We start from the raw sequence: 17,640 nt of genomic DNA, 5'->3' as shown, positions 1-17,640 counted from the left end.
ATTAGTAACTGTTACTGATTATTGAAAATACATCCATTATTTTTTATTGGATTTCATTCAAAATAGACCTCTGACACTCATTGAGTAGTCCTGTTGGTCTGATATTTTAATGAAGATCATATCTTAATTATTGTAGCAACTTGGGGGAGAAACATAGGAAATGTAAAACTGCATTTCCTGACATCATCAGCTTCTCTAGAAATACACAGAGAGATTGATCTTTATGTCTGTGTATTAATTTTTATCTGCAGAGCTCTGAGCAGAGGTTTTCACAGTTGGTAAATAAAGCTGTTTGACCCCTACAATGACAAAGAAAGACATATCAAAACCACTGAGCCTTCAGTAAATGTTATCCCACGGACTGGGAGTCCACACACTGCCACCAAGCTCCTGTTTCCTCTGTTACTGCACCTCTATGCTCACTCCCTCGTCTCACTCCTAACTTTAGTGTCTGACTCTTTCCACAGCAGTTTTCTCTTGCCCACTCCTACACCACACTCTGCATTCCCTGGTCTTTTTCCCAACCATCTTAGCTCCCCTCTGGACATCTCTGCCCCACTTGATGCAGGTAGATGATATCCTTATCTTGGAGCCCTCAAATCCATCTATCTTACCACCAATTTCTCTTTTATTGCTACTGTCTGTCCAAAGAGTAGATGCCCAAAATATTTGCAATCTAAACTCAGCCTGATAGCAAAGGCAGTATCTGAGTATAGAAAGAGGGCCCACAGTTTTATCATAAAATCCTCACATTTATCTTCTAATGCATCTGTGTCCAAAACTGAAACTCCAAACCTTAAAAATTGTGACATGTACACTAAGAATATCACTGAAATAAAATTTGAGACTCTAATGGAATCAGACACAGAATAGCCACTCTGAAAGGCCAAAAAAGAGAGATGCTCTGGTTTTATATTGTGTTTTTCTTGAGCTAGAGAGGAACTCCTCTGCATTCAGAACACTACAAAAGTTTCACATTTATAACAAAATGAAGAGCTAAATGCCTGAATTAAATTGGGTAGCCACTGGATAGAGGCTATTTCTCATTATTATTAGTCAGATCGTAGAGATGATTTTGATCATCACTATAAAGAATGACCCAATTAATCTGAACCCAATTTAATAAATTTTGGTTTATTGGATGTGCACTGCCTACCAAGTGCTGTTCCCACCTTGCAAGGTCCCAGTTTGACCTAGTATTTTAATGTCTTTCCCCACTGACAGTATTTCTTCATGTGCAAGAGGACCACAGCTGCTGAATTGCAGGTTTGCCTTGTTCTCCTCTGCTGCAGGAAAGCACAGTTATCCACACTGCATTATCCTGGGAAATTTCCCTGGGATAAATGTAAGCTGTGTATGCACATGTTGGGAGAAGCAGGGGCTCATCAGTAGCACTGTCTGTCATAGAACATCAAAGCTTTGAGCTGCTGTGCTTTCTCCTCTCTAAAACCCATCCAGGGGAGCTGGGACAGGATTTTACAGAGAATATAGGAATGTTTGAAAATAACCTTGAGGGAGTGTCAGGGGGAGCATCCAAGGAGGGGTAGAGAGAAAAAATGCAAGGGGAAAAAATTGAAAAGGCAACTTCAGCATAACAAAACTGATGGCAATTTGTATCTTAATTGCAGTCCCTGCTCACAAGATAATTGATTTTTAAAGGAGAAACTGTCAGATGATCACAATTACAACTCTCACTCTTTCACTTCTCTCAGTATATCTGTGGAGTCAAAAGTTGTACAAAGGAGAGCACATCTCACCTGAAATATCAAAGCCATACTGAAAACTTCTGAATGCATTTCCAAGGCTTGAAGGAAGCTCCAATTTTAATATTCATTAATGAAATATCTTCTGCCATACAATGAACAGTTCACTCAACAGCTGAGATACAGAAGACTATTGCAGGCATGAAGAAATCAAGTAAAAGTGCACTTTTTTCTTAAGCCTTTTTTATTTTGCCATATATTAGAAAAACTTACATTGTAAGGAAATCTCCAAGGGAATGAGAGAATACTTTATGTACATGTTGCTCATCCAAACTGAAAAATATGTTGCCACCACTGAAGCAGAAACAGGAGAAACAATTGCCCATATGTTGCTCATGGTTCATACTTTGCTTAGCATGAATTTTACAGCTTTTTTCCATATTCCCTTTTCCATCTACATACTTTAATCAAAGATTTTAAATTTCTTCACTGACTGCAAACAAAATGATTCAAGCACACTGCCTGCAAATCTGCCATTTCAGAATATGCCTGCTCAGAGTCATGGTGGTGTGAAATTTCCAAGATACAAAGATATCAGAGTACTTATAATACTGACACTAAAGCTTTGGGGGAAAAGGGATTAATGTTGTATCACATATGGCTAGCTCTTGTTCTCTTCTCTGTTAGTTCTTCTCTTCACATCATTGCTCATTTGACCTCTCTGGATCAGCCTTTCATCCACTTTCAGATGCATGGAGGGGTTGGGGTAGGAGGTGGAAGGCCAAAAGGCCAGGGTAAGCCAGGCAGTGCCATATGAGACAGTGGATACCATTATGCCTCTGTAGAAAGGGTGCCTAATCATTTTAATTACTTAATAAAAATTATTTGCATGTATTTATTCATACTCTTGATTATTATATTTAGCATAACAGTATCAACATGCTATTAATATGGTGGTCTTAGCTGGCATAAATCAACAGACATCCATACCAAAATCACTTGAAGCTTTAAAGCAACACCAACAAGTTTTTAATGGATTTCTGTGAAAGAAAGATATCTCTTATAATTGGCCACAAAGAAACTAGCCATATGCTCAAGCAGAAAACTGACATTAACCAGATCAGATTTGTGGGTGGAGATCTGAGATAATCTTGAATATACAGCTCTGCTTTAATTCTTTCAGCATCTTCTGCTTCAGTGTCCCAATGTCTAAAAATGATTCATGACTGAAATTTCAATACTGAGAAGTGGGGGAAGGAAGGAAGTGGCAGAAGGAAGGAAGTGGCGGAAAGAAGTGGCGGAAGGAAGGAAGGAAGGAAGTGGCGGAAGGAAGTGAGCGGAGGAAGGACGAGGAAGTGAGCGGAGAAGGAGGAGGAAGGAAGGAGGAGGAAGTGCGAGAGGAAGGAAGGAAGGAGGAAGGAGGAAGGACGGAAGGAAGGAGAAGGGAGGAAGGAGGAAGGAAGGAAGGAGAGGAAGGAGGAAGGACGGAAGGAAGAAGGAGGAGAGGAAGGAAGGAAGGACGGAAGGAAGGAAGGAACGAGAAGAGAGAGGAAGGAAGGAAGAGGACGGAAGGAAGGAGGAAGCGGAAGGAAGGAAGGAAGTAGGAAGGAAGGAAGGTCAGGAAATGGTAAGGATAGTGCAAGGAAGGAAGTGCGGAAGGAAGGAAGGACGAGAAGGAAGGAAGAGAAGGAAGGATGGACAGGAAGGAAGACGGAAGGAAGGAAGGAAGGAGGAAGGAAGAGAGGAGGAGGACGAATGAAGGAAGGAAGGAAGTGGCGGAAGGAAGGAAGGAAGTGGCGGAAGGAAGGAAGGAAGGAAGGAAGGAAAGCATTAAATTTTATTATCCATCAATAGGATGCTAAATTATCGAGATGAGAGATTTGTAGCATTTTAATACATATCATGAGCCCTAAAGCCTTATTTTCCTAAAAGTTTATGTAAAGGGATTATTGGAGAAAACCAGGAAGGGAAAATCAGGAATACAGACAGGTAATGGCAGCTGATCTACATGGGGGTGCAACCAATGTTTGTGTTTGTGGTGAACACAGCACATTAGTTGATTTTCTTATTGATTGCTTCTCTTTTTAAAAACAGAGACCCAGACAAGTGTTGATATGATCTAGACACAAAGGAATGTATGACGAATTTAGAAGAAAGAGTTATTAATTCTTCTAGAAAGATTTCAAACAATGTTATCTAAATCATAGTTTTTTTAATACTGATTTAAAGGTTTCCCTGAATCCTCCTCCACTTCATTGTCATTTAGCTGCAACCAATTAAAAAACCATGAGAAATCTCTAAAATCACAATGCCATCACTAGGGCATCCTGGACTTACACATGTCTAGATCATATCTACCCGTGCCTGGGTGTCTGATTTTAAACAGAGAAGCAATCAATAAGAAAACCAACTATTGTGCTCTGTATGCCACAAACACACACTTAAGATGGCCTTGATTAAGTTTATCTTTAGCCACTAGTTTTGTTATATTTATCTATGTCTATTTTGTTATATTGTTATCTAGTCCTAATGCAAGATGGTCAGCCAGGCTCAGTCCATAGGTCACATGTTCCATCTCCTACCATTGACCAGACATGTAAATTCTAAATTATCCAGGGCTTGTGAAATGAGTTTTCCTTGGCTAAACAAAAGATTTTATAGAAGCACATTCCTACAATGTTACCATAATGAGAGAGGGAAGATGAAATTAGGGACAAGAGGTGACTTCATCAGCTCACTTGAAAACTGGAAGGGAAAAGCAATTCCCTGCTGTCTTCAGTGAGTGTGTCTCAGCCATGGGGCATTGAAGGAGTGAGGGAGTGATGGGCACCTTCTGGTTTTCACCTCAGTGAGGAAGGAAGAGGCCATCAGGCCCACAATAAAAGATTCTGTCTCTGCCAGTGGCAGGAACTGGAGCACCTGATGGGACATCATCCATCTCAGAGTGTTCCCTGTGTCTCCTTCCCAATACAGCCTGTTTTACTTTATTTGTAATTTATATACTCTGTGTATGGAATTTTCTGTATTTCCAAACCAGCTTTGTTTATTAGCAGTATCTTATCTGGTATACCAAATAACTTTTTCTGTAGCTAAACAGAAGTAAAATTAATTTGTTCTTGTAGGGAGGGAACTCTGTTCAGAACTTAAAAGGCTTGTTCTCTGTGTATTTGTGTCTTGTGGTATCAAATTCTTTGTTAAGTGCATGACTGAAATTTAAATACCCTTTGTGCCTAGAATTTATGAATCACTTTCTTTTTTCATCTTTGCTAGCTCATAAGCATTCAGCAGGTGTTCAGGGCTTTATGGTTTGCATGGTGCTTCTTTTCTGACTGGTTTTGGTATGTTTTCTGATTTACTTCTCTTATGTAGCTCAATGCTCAGTTCCTGTAATTTTTCCTCTGAATAATGTGGGCTAGCACTTGTTTAAAGAACAGAATACAATGCCATGGAAGAGACATGGGAACACAAACTAAGAAAATTCAGTGGACGAGCCTCTTGATCTGCTATGATCTTTGATACTTATGATCTGTAGCCATAATAACCATATGATGGTTATTTTTTCCCTAGTTCATTTATTTCAGACCCTACTACGTTTTTTTCTCCATCTCCACACACTTGCCAGAGAGTAAAAGGCTATTAGTATGAGCAGAAATCTATAAGGAACTGTGTTTCATTTAGAATATCCAGCTAAATCTCAGGTTGGCACTATTCTGCCTGTGACACCTGTGAAAATCCAGGGGCAAATTTTCCATCTCCAAGTAATTTTCAAAACTATTTACTGCTTACAATACTAAATGGAAAATGTTATGAAGGGCACCCTTTTAAGCAGAGTTTGTTCTTTTCCTGTATGTTGTCACAAGTGAGACAGGGAAGGCCCATTTTAAAGTGTCTAATCATTTAGATGTAGTGTCTTATTCCACCAGACTGTCAAACAGCTTGGCAGACTCAATGATAATGAACAAACAGGTTCAGTTCTGAACACAAAGTAACTCTTGTTTAGCTGGCAGCAGCAAGACAACCTTACCCTGCAGAGGAAAATGCAATGCTCAATTTGCCACCATTTTCCATTAGCTTTGGCCCACCCTGCCCTGCTATTGAGTTACTCAGAGCTGGAATAACTCCTGGTACTATTCTCCATTGGAAGCAGAAGCTGGAGGAATAGAAAACAGACTGGTGATCACACAGCACAGACCTGCCAAGCCAGGCTGATTCCAGCCATATTGTGCTCAAAAAAAAATTTATATGTATGCTTATATATGTACACATGCACACATGAACAGTTTTGCATTAAATAAACCCCACTAAAATAAAAGTGTCCTGGGCACACTGATCAAAGAGCTAGTCCAGTATCCTGAAATTGTGCTGGAAGGTTACTGCAATTTCCATTCCAGACATCTGCCACATCCAGCCTCCTCCCTAAGCACATGAAAACCAGTGGAGCCAGACGATGATGAAAAGTTGTGAGGGCAATGCAGTTAACACTTGTCCCTTAGAAAGAGAAAATGTGATTTTTTTCAGCATGAGCATGTTACCAGGGCAGCAGCCACAGCATTGCAGGGCCAGCACTGCTCTGAGCCAAGGCTGTAGCTGCAAGAGCATCCTGGAAGAGACAACACCGGAGCTACTGCTGGAAGAACTCGCTGAATGGAAACAGGCAGCCTGCTTTGGTGAGGAGGCAGGTGGTTTTATTGAAATGTATGAACAGCAACATTTGTGAAAGGAGAAGGTTGAGTTACTCATGGCTGAAATAAGTTTATTCAGCCTTTGATGAGAAAACTTTTGTCCAATACATTATTCACTGGCATTATACAACCAGTTCTGGAAGGAATGTGTTTAGTCATACCATCTTGAAATGGCAGAATTCCGGATTTGATCCAAAATTTGACGATGTTTGAGATGACGTATACTGTAAGAAGTCTTTCTGGGTGTCCTGGGATCCAAGGGTTTATAAGAAATGCCACCCATCCAGATTAAAAATAGTAATTTTTTCATGTGAGAAATGTGGATAAAATATAATTACAGCAAGGCTGTGAGAAAATAAAGATTTTTGGTGTAACTCTTACCTGTGACCAGCAATCTCAATATTAAGTTAGCTGTTGTATAAGTGAAAAACTTACACAGAATAGCCTTCAAATAATAGCTTGAAACTTAGATATTTTCTTTTTAAAGTTTTTATAATTCTGGATGAACATCCATGCAAATTCAGACATTTACAATAGAGCTGCAAGACACAGAGCAGCATTCATTATTGTACCATAATACATAAATCCACTATAAGAGAATTATGCATGACAAATATGGATTTTATACACATGGATGTGATTAATAAAAATTGCAAGTTTCATAAATACACCAGAACAGTAGTGGGTTTTATTCTATTTATGGCTAATTGTCCCTGCATTAACAATAGTCCTATTGCTGAAATGATTGCCACATTCAAAGTGCACACCACTAACCACATCAACAAACACAGAGGCATTGCAAGGCAGCTCCAAGGGGAGTGGGCATGGTACTGATCTCTACACTTCTGCATCCATTCATACATGCTGGGAATCCCTCTCCCCTTCTGCACCATCTCCTTTTCCAGCAAACTCCTAGGGACACAGGTTAGCCTAGAAAAACCCATTCTGTCATGTTGCTGGATGCAATAGTAGTGGAAAGCTGAACACATTTCATACACAACAGTATATTAGGAGGAATTAAACTCCTGATTCACACCCCACATATTCACTTCTTTACGATGTTGCAGTTTGAAAATCCACCAACTCAGTCTGGTAAATCATTTGACTATTCTTTCTTTGTAGCCGAGACAACATCTAGGAGATGTTGTCTCTCAGAGGCTCTCTCAATGACTCTCTGACTTACTAACATTTTTTTTTCCCCTTTTTGCTGCTAACACATTCATTTTAAAATGAAAGATCTAATATAGGATAGCATGTGAATGCTGACTGGAAGCACTTGGTAACAATGATACTGCTGAGGCCTGCTACCACAAGGTATAAACACCTAGCAGATCACTGACTTCGTCTCCAAACGAGATGGTGTGTTTGCAGTGATAAAGGAATGACTAGATGTGTCCTCACCATGCATCACTGCTGGCTCTGCTCCTGAACCAAATTAAGTCAGCGCTGCACTCTTGATGCCAGACATGCTACAGATATTTAGGGCAGCTGAAGACCCATCCCACAGACTGCTGTTCCAGCTGGTGGTGAGAAAAAAGGCAGAATGTTCTGGGTCTCACCTGGCTAAATAATATGTTTATGGGTATGTGGATCACTTGGGTGTGTTAGATGAGAGGCAAAAGACTGCTTATGCCACAGTTGTGTTATTTGGGCAGCAAGCAGTGAAGTAGGATAGACACACGGATCTCAGGACTGCCAGCTTCAAAATAAACATCTCTTCCAAAACACAGCAGAGTCCTGCAGCAGATCCCTAGACAACAATCCTAGCTAACCAGTCAGTGACACTCTCTGCAGGCTGAGAGAGCTATTTTGTCCAATCTTTCTGTCAAAACTTTTGGTGCAGAGTGAAAACAAAATCCAAACCCCAGAACTTGCTCCCAGATGGAGCCAACAACCAGCTCTGGTCAGCCAGTCAGCCAGGCTGCCCCCACCTCAATGCAAATCAGCAAGTGTTGAACCACTGTGACTCAAGGGGAAAAAAAAAAAAAAAAAGGAAAAGGAAAAAAAAAATCAAGTGTTCACTTGATAAAGTAATACAAAAGAGATCAAAGAGTCAAGCCCAGTTTCATAGTGGGACCATGACAAAGCAGACATTGTCACAAAAAGCTATGAACAACCACAATGACAATCCAGCCCTTCATTCTTTCAAGACATCTGTCACCTTTCTCAGGCTTTTCTGTGATACATTTTTAAGCTACAGGGTTCTAGCAAAAATACAAGTTTTGACTGCAAACTGGATTATCTCATGAATATTTTGCCTGCCTGTTTGCATAAAAGATCTCATCAATTTGTTTTCCACCAAGAACATTCCTTAAGGCATTAGAAACAAAGGTCAGTTATAATTCTGAGCTCCACTTTTAAAATACTCACTGAGAAAATAAAACTTATGCAAAATACATGGAAATATACTAAAATAGTAACAGTGTACTAAAGAATTTTCTTGCAATATTTGCAAGTTTTATTATGTTTGGAGTTCTAACTGCAAGCAAAGCAAGTGTTGCAATGTTTACTGGAATTTTGTCTTGCACAGTTTCAGTAACATGAAATACCCACCTACCACTGCATCTCTGCTCAGATAGATTTCATGCTGGCCATTCCTCCTTTGAAAGTCAGACCATACTTTTTATTGCATCTTTATTGCAAAATCATGAGGCAGCTCTGGCAAGTGGATGGGGTGAAAACTCTCCATTAATGTCTTTGAAGGAATTTGTTCATACTGGCCTTTGGGAGATCTATGGCACAGCTTAGTTTAGTTTAGTCTCTGAAAGTCACATACAGATTTTGTATATACAAAGCTGTATTTTTGCATTCGTACTACTCTAAATCAGAAAAGATAACCCTGAACTTAGTCTGAAAAAGAGTAAAATAAAGGTTCAAGCCCATAATTTTATAATTTCATGTTGCTGTGTTGACATAAAAATAGGAGTTATCCCTGCTGCTTCAGTTAAATGCCAAAATGTTTAAGGAAAACAGACCCTGTTTCCTGACACCTCTTTTGAAATGAATAATATCTTTTCTTCTGTATGGCAGAAAACCTAACAGATTGCTGCAATATAAAAAGTACAAAAAGGATGCAGCATCTATCATTGTTCCAATTGATTTGTATTAGTATTCCTACTTCCCCACCACTCTTCCTCCTGACCTTCATGCAGATGCTGCCAGTAAACAAATTATTCTCAGCTTTAGGTTCTAAAATTGTTCCCTGATGTTGTTGTGGGAAGTTCTGGTACTGGATTACAACATTTTTGTGTTCAGTAACACCGGGGCCCTGGAGAATTAAGAATAAATTAAAAGCAATCAGGATGCTGTTATGGGCTGTATTTAGTGTTTGAAGACCATAGTGAAAAAATGTAGATCATAGTATGAGATCAGAAGGAGAAAAGGGCAGTATGAGAAGGATACAAGGCTACTGAATGGCTATGGACTGAAAGAAAGCATGTAAAAAGAAAACTTTTCAGACCCAAATTCCACCCTTGAATAAGCAATGGGAACTTTATAGGGATTTTAAACAAACAGAACTATAAAATCAGGTATATGATAAAGTTCTTCTGCTCTGCCAGAAGCAGGCAGCCCACTCCTCAAATGAAATTCACTCACCTGTGAATGATGTGGTATCTCTGCAAATAATCCAAGGAGAGGGCCAGCTCACAAATGTACAGTTTAACAGTTCCTTCACTGAAGTGCACGTTCTGCTGCAAGTGGTAACGCAGGTCCCCTCCGAGCAAGAGATCAACCACCATGAACATGTCCTCTTCATCTTGAAAGGAATACCTGGGGGAAAGAGTTACAGCTGAGATCTCAGGGTGGGTGATGCAGTCACAGCCCTGCCTTGGGGTGCCTCTCATTAAGAAGATCCTGGTAAGCCCCTGATCTCTTCAAAAGGCTTGCACAGAAAGGCATCCTCACTGCTGAGGTCCAGTCCTGCAAACATGCTTTGGTTGTGGTGGGACTCTGAATGTTTACGTGTTGTGCTTGGACCCCAGGGACAGCCTAAGTACCATACTCCTCTTTCCCCCAGTGAGTTGGGGAGGAGAATCAGTAAAAAATAAAAGCTTGTGGGTTGAGATAAGGAAAGTGTAAAAATAGTACTAAGGATAAAACCAGTAATAATTGCAATGAAAAAGAGAGAGAGAAAGAAAACCTGAGAAGAACAAGTGATGCACAACACCAGTGCTCACCACCCCCTGAATGATGTCAAGTCTGTCCCTGGGTGGCCATCAGCCCTTCCCTTCCAAATCCCCCAGTTTATATGAGCATGATACTTGATGGTGTGGAATATCCCTTTGGACAGTTTGGATCAGCTGTCCCAGCTGTGCTCCCTCCCAGCTCCTTGTGCAGCTCCTCACTGGCAGACATGAGCCCCTGAAGAGTCCTTGTAGGGTGAGCACTGTTGAGCAGCAGCCAAAACATCCGAGTGTGATCAACACTATTCTCATCCCAAATCCAAAACACAGCACTGTTCTAGTAAGAACAAAACTAATTTTATTCCAGCTGAAACCAAAATATGAAGGCAAGCAGAGCTTGAGCTACTGCCATACTACGGTCTTATTTTAAACATGGATTAACACCTGAATGTTGATAAAACAGAATTTAAAATACCTTTAAGATTTTTACATTCTTAAATAACCATATACTCATTCAGGTGACAGAATAGCTTACAAAGTAGTACCAATAAAATGCAAGGCCTTGAAATACACTTGGTATTTACACACATACAACTCTAGTTCAGTGCTTATGGAAAGTATCCTGGCAGCATTGAGAGCTGCTGTCTCAGGGGTATTTTCCAGATTCAATAAAAATACACAATGTTCTATTAGCTGAGTATTTTTTACAGCTTGCAGTGTAGGTCCAAATTCAATAAGGACTAAAACTGCAATTTTACTGCTTAACAATACATATTCTTTTCAGTCAGCAACCTATATCTTAAAAAATGACAGAGTCTTCATGGTTACTGACTGAATTCTTCTGGACCCTTTCCCAGAACTGCCTGCTGAACACTCTGAGGACCAAATTTTGATGTGATTTAAATCCTGTAAATCCAAAGGTGTAGCCAGTCAATGTACAGCATATATATACATATATAGTGTTTGGGCAAGCAGGAATTTCCATGTGTTTCTACTTACCTTGATTATGCTGCCATTGCTCTGGTTTTCTGTGGTCTGAGTGAACTGACAGAAACTCTCTGGATTTAGTTTCTAAGTGCAACTGTATAAGATTCCCCAAATGGGGAATGGTAAATACCTCATTTCTGATGTGAAATCACTCTTTTCTTATAAATTGTTTTAGAATTAATTTTGATGTGAAGTTATATTATCTTATACCAGATATACATGGAGAACTGAGGTGATCCACAGTGATGGTGCCTCTTCCAGCACCTTTCCTCCCATGAGGTCTGCAATGTATGTTGGCTACAGATGTGATTCTGTTCTCCTGAACTTTAAAATTTATGCCAAGAAAATGGAAAAGAGAGGGCTTCCAGAAAATCTGTGCACACCCTGCCCCCAGAGGCAGAAAAGTCTATATTAGATTATTTTAATTGACAGTTACGTACAGTTTCACTTTCATTCCCAGGCTTGCACTTACTGAAATGAGGCACTGCTTAGGGGTTGTCACAGATGGTTCATTTTGAATTTAATGCTTGTTATTCTTTCTGAACACAGTTCTGAGAAGTGACTTTCTCTCATACTCTGCTCTGCTTTTGCATTTCCGTGTGACTGCCAAATGCCAGGAGGGGAAAGTAATTTTATTTGCATTCAGCTTACTTCTCAACGAGTGAAACCTCTGAAGCAAAATGGCAAAGTAGGTGGCACATGGTGTCTGCTCACCTCTAGAGAGGCAGAATTTTGTAACCCACAAACATATAAACAGGATAACAAAGCAGAAAACTTCAAATATATTCAAATTCCTCCAAATATTGTGCATTACTAAGCCTGGAGCAATTGCAGAAGCAAATGTGTAGTTACATTTAAGATTTTTTTTTTCTTTTTTGACGCTTGTTATTTTAGGTGAAGAATTTGTAGCATTGAGCAGTGGTAAAATCATCATCATAGAATGGCTTTGGTTGGAAGGGGTCTTAGAAGGATGTACACCAAGACACAGAGGTTGTGAAGCTCCCTAAATCCTCTCTGATGTTCTTGCACTCAGAGTTATTATTTTTCTTTTGTACTGATATGTGTCTCTGGTAACTGATAACCCTGCCAGAAGTCTTGTGTATGCTGGTTCAGCTAAGACAAAAGCTGTACAGGCACAGTTTGGTATCAGCAGGTTTTTCCACCCCCTCTAAATTGTATCACACCTGACACCCATCATTCTGCTACTCTTACACCCCTTCTCATGGGCAGTGCTGTCTTCCCCACACAGTTGATCCAGTTGGGTCAAACCTTCATGGGTGTGGTTCCCTGTCTGGATCAGACCACAGTGTGATTAAGACCACTCCAAGGCATTTTCTGGAAGGTAAAGAAATTCACCCTAGTGAGACTGTGTGTCTTTGACCTAGAGGACAGCTTGGGCGTGGCAAACAGGAGAAGGTCTCTGGAGCTGTCAGGAACTCCCCATAGCAGATCCTGCAGCTGCCAATTTCTAAGCTACTGAATGCAGAGCAGGAGTTTCTCCAGGTCCTGGGTAACAAATGGTGTTATTTTTCTCCTACCCTGCTTTAAGGACTAGCAGGACTTTGCATACCAGCTTAGACAAATTTGGTTTGTCATGGTCACAAGCAATCTAGTCCTATGCCTCTCTCCCTCACACAAATCCAGTATTCTGCCTTTACATAAGAAATGAAATATTACCTTTGTCTTCTTATTCTATTACAGTATTTTAGGAGAAAAAGAGCTTTGATGTATTGGTCTAAGAATTGAAATAGACAAGTGAAATATTGGCCATGGGAGAAAGGAATCTTTGAAAATGTTGGTGCTGGTTGGGGTGGGGCTGGTGGCAAATCAGACCGGTGGAGATTAGTTTTTGAGAAAACACTGTAATTTTACTTTTGTAAGCTTCTTATCTGTTCACAGGGAAATGACATAGAAAAGTGTTGATTGATTTTTGAAATACACTCAGGGGTTTGGGATTTTTTATGTTAACCAGGTAGCTGAGAAATACTTTCCAAATGAATTATAACATTGTGACTTATGTTGAATATTAATCAATTGATATTGAATACCAATAATACATTATTAGTTACCCTAAAGACAATGTTTTAATCCTCCTTGAAATGAAAGAGTAAATTACTTGAAATAATAGTTCTTGTTTGTTTCCTAAGTAGTGCCATTCTCCAGTTATAGGGAAACTGTTCTAAATACAGATCCAGCCTCTGCTTTCACTTGGTTGGAAAAAAGTTTGAATGTATTATAATCATCTTTCTCCAAATTAAGATAAAATAATAAAGCCCATAGAAAACAGGGAATTGAATTTTTGATTATTTTCAGACTAGAAGATAAACTATTATTGAACATAGTCCTTGATGGAAATTTAAACAAAGTACTCTGAATAAGTTGTATCTGTTTCCACATTTATATCTGTATATTTATTTTAATAATATCTAATTTTTTTGTATTTATATAATGTTTTTATTTATTATTTGTAACTCTGTCTTCAAAAAAGCAGTTACAGATGAATTATTAAGATAATTTTTCCCCTTTTCATTCCTTCTTTTTAGTTAATCAGGGTAATTTTTCATTTAAATCCTTTGAGCTGAGGCACCCAGTATTCATATATCTTGTTTCATATGAATTACCTGGGGAAAATGACATAGTGATGGATATTTTCTATATGACTTAAATTAAAGATTAGAAACAGATTAGAAAAATTTCATCATTAAGACTAAACCTAACTTCATAATCTTGAGGTAATCAGTTAAAGCAAGATTTGCACAGTTCATACATTCAGATAAAACTTCTGCTTTCCACTCAATATGACAAATGATTGATCCTTGGTGTCTCTTACAAAATCATAGAAGGATTCTTTTCCAGTTTTCCTGTGGTAACATTACAGGAACATGGTAATTTTTTCAATGACATAAACCTCCCACTAGTAACTGTGGATTTTCCCAGTGTAGATGTAGATGCCATTTCTTGATGTGGTTATCTTGCTTTTTTTTTTCTTACCAGTCCAGTTTGTGTAATTATGTTACAGAACACTCCTCACCCACTGTAAAGCAGCAACAGCTTTAACCAAGATGTGCTGCATTGAAAAAGAACAGGTCACTTAAAGGCCTGAATAATTTGACATTTGCCAAAGAACAGAGCAGAAAAATAACAGTCCCGAGCTCTCTTGTATGGGTATGGTGGAATAAAATGCACCCTCAATATAAGGTGATATAAGTATAGAATATAATATAGGTGCCAAAAATAGCAACTTTCATCAGTCAAACATCGAATCATTTCAAACTGCCCTGGGCTGAGAAGGTGTGCTGAAAACTGTTACACCCACTATGACTGCAAACTGCAAATACTTACCTTTGAATTACATTTTTCACAAAATGAAGTGTCCAAGCTAAGCAAATTAATGTTTTTGTTGAAGTTTGTGTGTTCTGCCAGCCAAGGACAAGCCTCAAGAGGCCTCAAGATTTATTAACTTTTTAAATACAAATAAGCAAGTATTTTGAAGGAATGTTGAAATGTTCCTTCATAAAGTCTGTTTTGTTTACATTTCTATAGATTTCTTTGTTATTTTGGAAAATGGGTAAACATTAGTTATTGGAATTTGAGATTTGTGTTTGCAAAGTCTTTAATAGATGTCCATTGTTGGAAAGAAAAGGAAACATGACTGTTTCTGAGCTCAGAAGGACAAGAGTCATTTCTACAAATGTTGTTAAGAACAAAGGACGATTACTTCCTTTATTCTTCTTATACTTCTTTATAAAGATATGAAAATATCTCTCAATATTCTCTAAGAAAACTTTTGAGAACAGGGAATTTCTTCTATAAGGAATTAGGTTCTCAAATTCTAATTAGTGCTGAAGTGACCAACTAAAACCGGTAAGAAAAATGCCTAAATAAAAAATAGCCTGAAATTAAGCTGAAAGATAACTAAAATTTGTTTCAACAAAGATAGTAAGAGACTTATTAGCACAGTAAATATTTACCATTAGCTCCCATACAGGCAAGAATTATTAATTAAAGACAGCTTAGTATTTATCCTCACAAGGAAGAAAATCTTCTCCCTCAAGAAGGTTGAGAAGACCACAAATCCTCTTTGATCTGGGAAAGAACTGCTCATCATCTGGACATGAGCTGGCCATGTGCTCTCACAGCCCAGAAAGCCAAAGTTGTCCTGGGCTGCATCCAAGGCAGTGTGGGCAGCAGGGCCAGGGAGGGGATTGTGCCCCTCTGCTCTGCTCTCCTGAGACCCCACCTGCAGGGCTGCCTCCAGCACAGGAAGGACATGGACCTGCTGGAGCAACTCCAGAGGAGGCCACCAAGATGATCAGAAGGATGGAGCCCCTCTTCTGTGAGGAAATGCAGAGAGAATTGGGATTGTTCAGCCGGGAAAAGAAAAGGCTTTGGGGCGACCTAGCTGGGGCCTTCCAATACCTCAAGAGAGCCTACAAGAAACAGAGCACATCGGGATAGGTCAAGGGGGAATGGCTTTAAACTAGGACAAGTCTAGATTTGATGTTAGGAAGAAATTCTTTATTCAGAGGCACTGGAACAGGTTGCCCAGAGAAACTGAGGATGGCCCATTCATGGAAGTGTTCAAGGCCCTGTTGGATGGGGCTTTGAGCAGCCTGATCCTAGTGGGAGGGGTCCCTGCCCATTGGAAGTAGATGATCCTTAAAGTCCCTCCCAACCCTAACCATTCTATGAAAATATGGTCTTTTGTTTGTGTTTCATCATGATGATATGGTAGAGAAACCATTTGATTAAATGTAGGTGGTCATCTGCTACATGAAAAAGAGTTCTTACAATTTTCTGTTCCTTTTAGGCTGGGACTAAAGAGCTTGGATCCAGGGTTTGCATACGACCCACAGTCACATTTTACACTGTGATTAAATAGTGTTCACTGAACACTAAAACAGACACACAGAATAATTTTGGATGGAAAAGCTCTTCAGATGTCAGGAATTCCAAATTCCAACCTCCTCAAAGCACGGCTAATTTCAAACTAGGTCAGGGCCGTTTTCAAACCTGATCCAGGGCCGTTTTGAAACTCTCCAAGGATGAGAATTCCACGGCCTCTCAGGGAAGCATGTTCCAGCCACTCATTTAGTCTTGAAGATACACTTTGCTTATATCCAGTTAGGATTCCTCCCGCTGACCTGTGTCACTTGTGTCACTCATCCTTTCAGTGTACATGAGTTTTTCTCCGTCCTCACGTCATCACCACCACACCTTTGGGTAATGGCTGTAATTAGTTCCCTCCCTCAGCTCAGCAGTGTCATGTCCCTGCTCTGCTCTCCAACCCAACCATGGTGCTTCCTCAGATCTTGTAGAAAAGGGATGGATGAATTATTCCAAGGAAGACCACTACAGTAGGTAAATTTTGAGAAAATAAGTGACATTAGTTGAAACTTTCATGAACACTTGTTTAAGGCCTAGAAAATTTCAGACAAATAGGATGAATTTTTAGTACACTATGAACAATCAAACTGAGGAAAAAAAACACACTGCTATCAATTACTCTGGAAACATTTTTATTCCCACATATTAAGGGCTCTGTTTTTGCAAAAAGCTAGTCTCTAAAAGTGTTTTCTCATAATTTGTTTTTCAGGAGAAAATTAATTACTTTTCTGGCTCATTTGCTCATATACTTGTAGACTTAATGACACAGTCTCATGATAAAGTCTGTGTTTTCTCAAATATTATTAGACCAATGATAAAGTAAGACTTGCAAATGAATGCAAAATAGGCTCATTTCTCAGTCTATTTGTTTGGGATTTTTAGCAGACTTGGATGCAATGTCCTCAAAGCTCATTTTAATTGTTCTGTTATCATATCATGAAAAGCATGGCAGCTTTCACCAGCCTCACTCAGTTCTACTCTCTGAGACCAAAGTCTGCTTCAATTCTTCATCAATTGTTTTCCAAGTGTTTTATCTTTCACATATCTTTTGTTGAGTGGAATAAAGAAAAGTCCCCCCTATCTTCTGTTCTATTTATAGTCTTTGAAATAGATACATCACAATTATACATGAGAGCTCTATTTTGTTTGAATTAGACCATATATAGAAGGCACTTGGGATTTGTTGACACTCTCATCTGAATGCAGCCTCTAAACTCCATTCAGCTGTGTTGGAAATGTGCTGTGACTTGGCCAATG

The 17,640-nt window shown here is 39.3% G+C and overlaps 1 protein-coding gene across 1 annotated transcript in view; it reads right to left on the bottom strand.

Annotated features, from left to right (window-relative positions):
* Positions 1-17,640, bottom strand: part of STK32B (serine/threonine kinase 32B) — a 156,371-nt gene that overhangs the window by 61,776 nt on the left and 76,955 nt on the right. The window contains exon 4 of the mRNA XM_018924889.3: positions 9,983-10,156. Within this exon, the coding sequence (XP_018780434.2) occupies positions 9,983-10,156 (174 nt within the window). The remainder of the gene's footprint in view (positions 1-9,982; positions 10,157-17,640) is intronic.

Source organism: Serinus canaria, chromosome 4 (assembly GCF_022539315.1).
Source record: "Serinus canaria isolate serCan28SL12 chromosome 4, serCan2020, whole genome shotgun sequence".
NCBI classification, from domain to species: Eukaryota; Metazoa; Chordata; class Aves; order Passeriformes; family Fringillidae; genus Serinus; species Serinus canaria.
The sequence above is the reverse complement of the archived record's forward strand: the minus strand, read 5'-3'. Positions and strand labels throughout refer to the sequence as shown.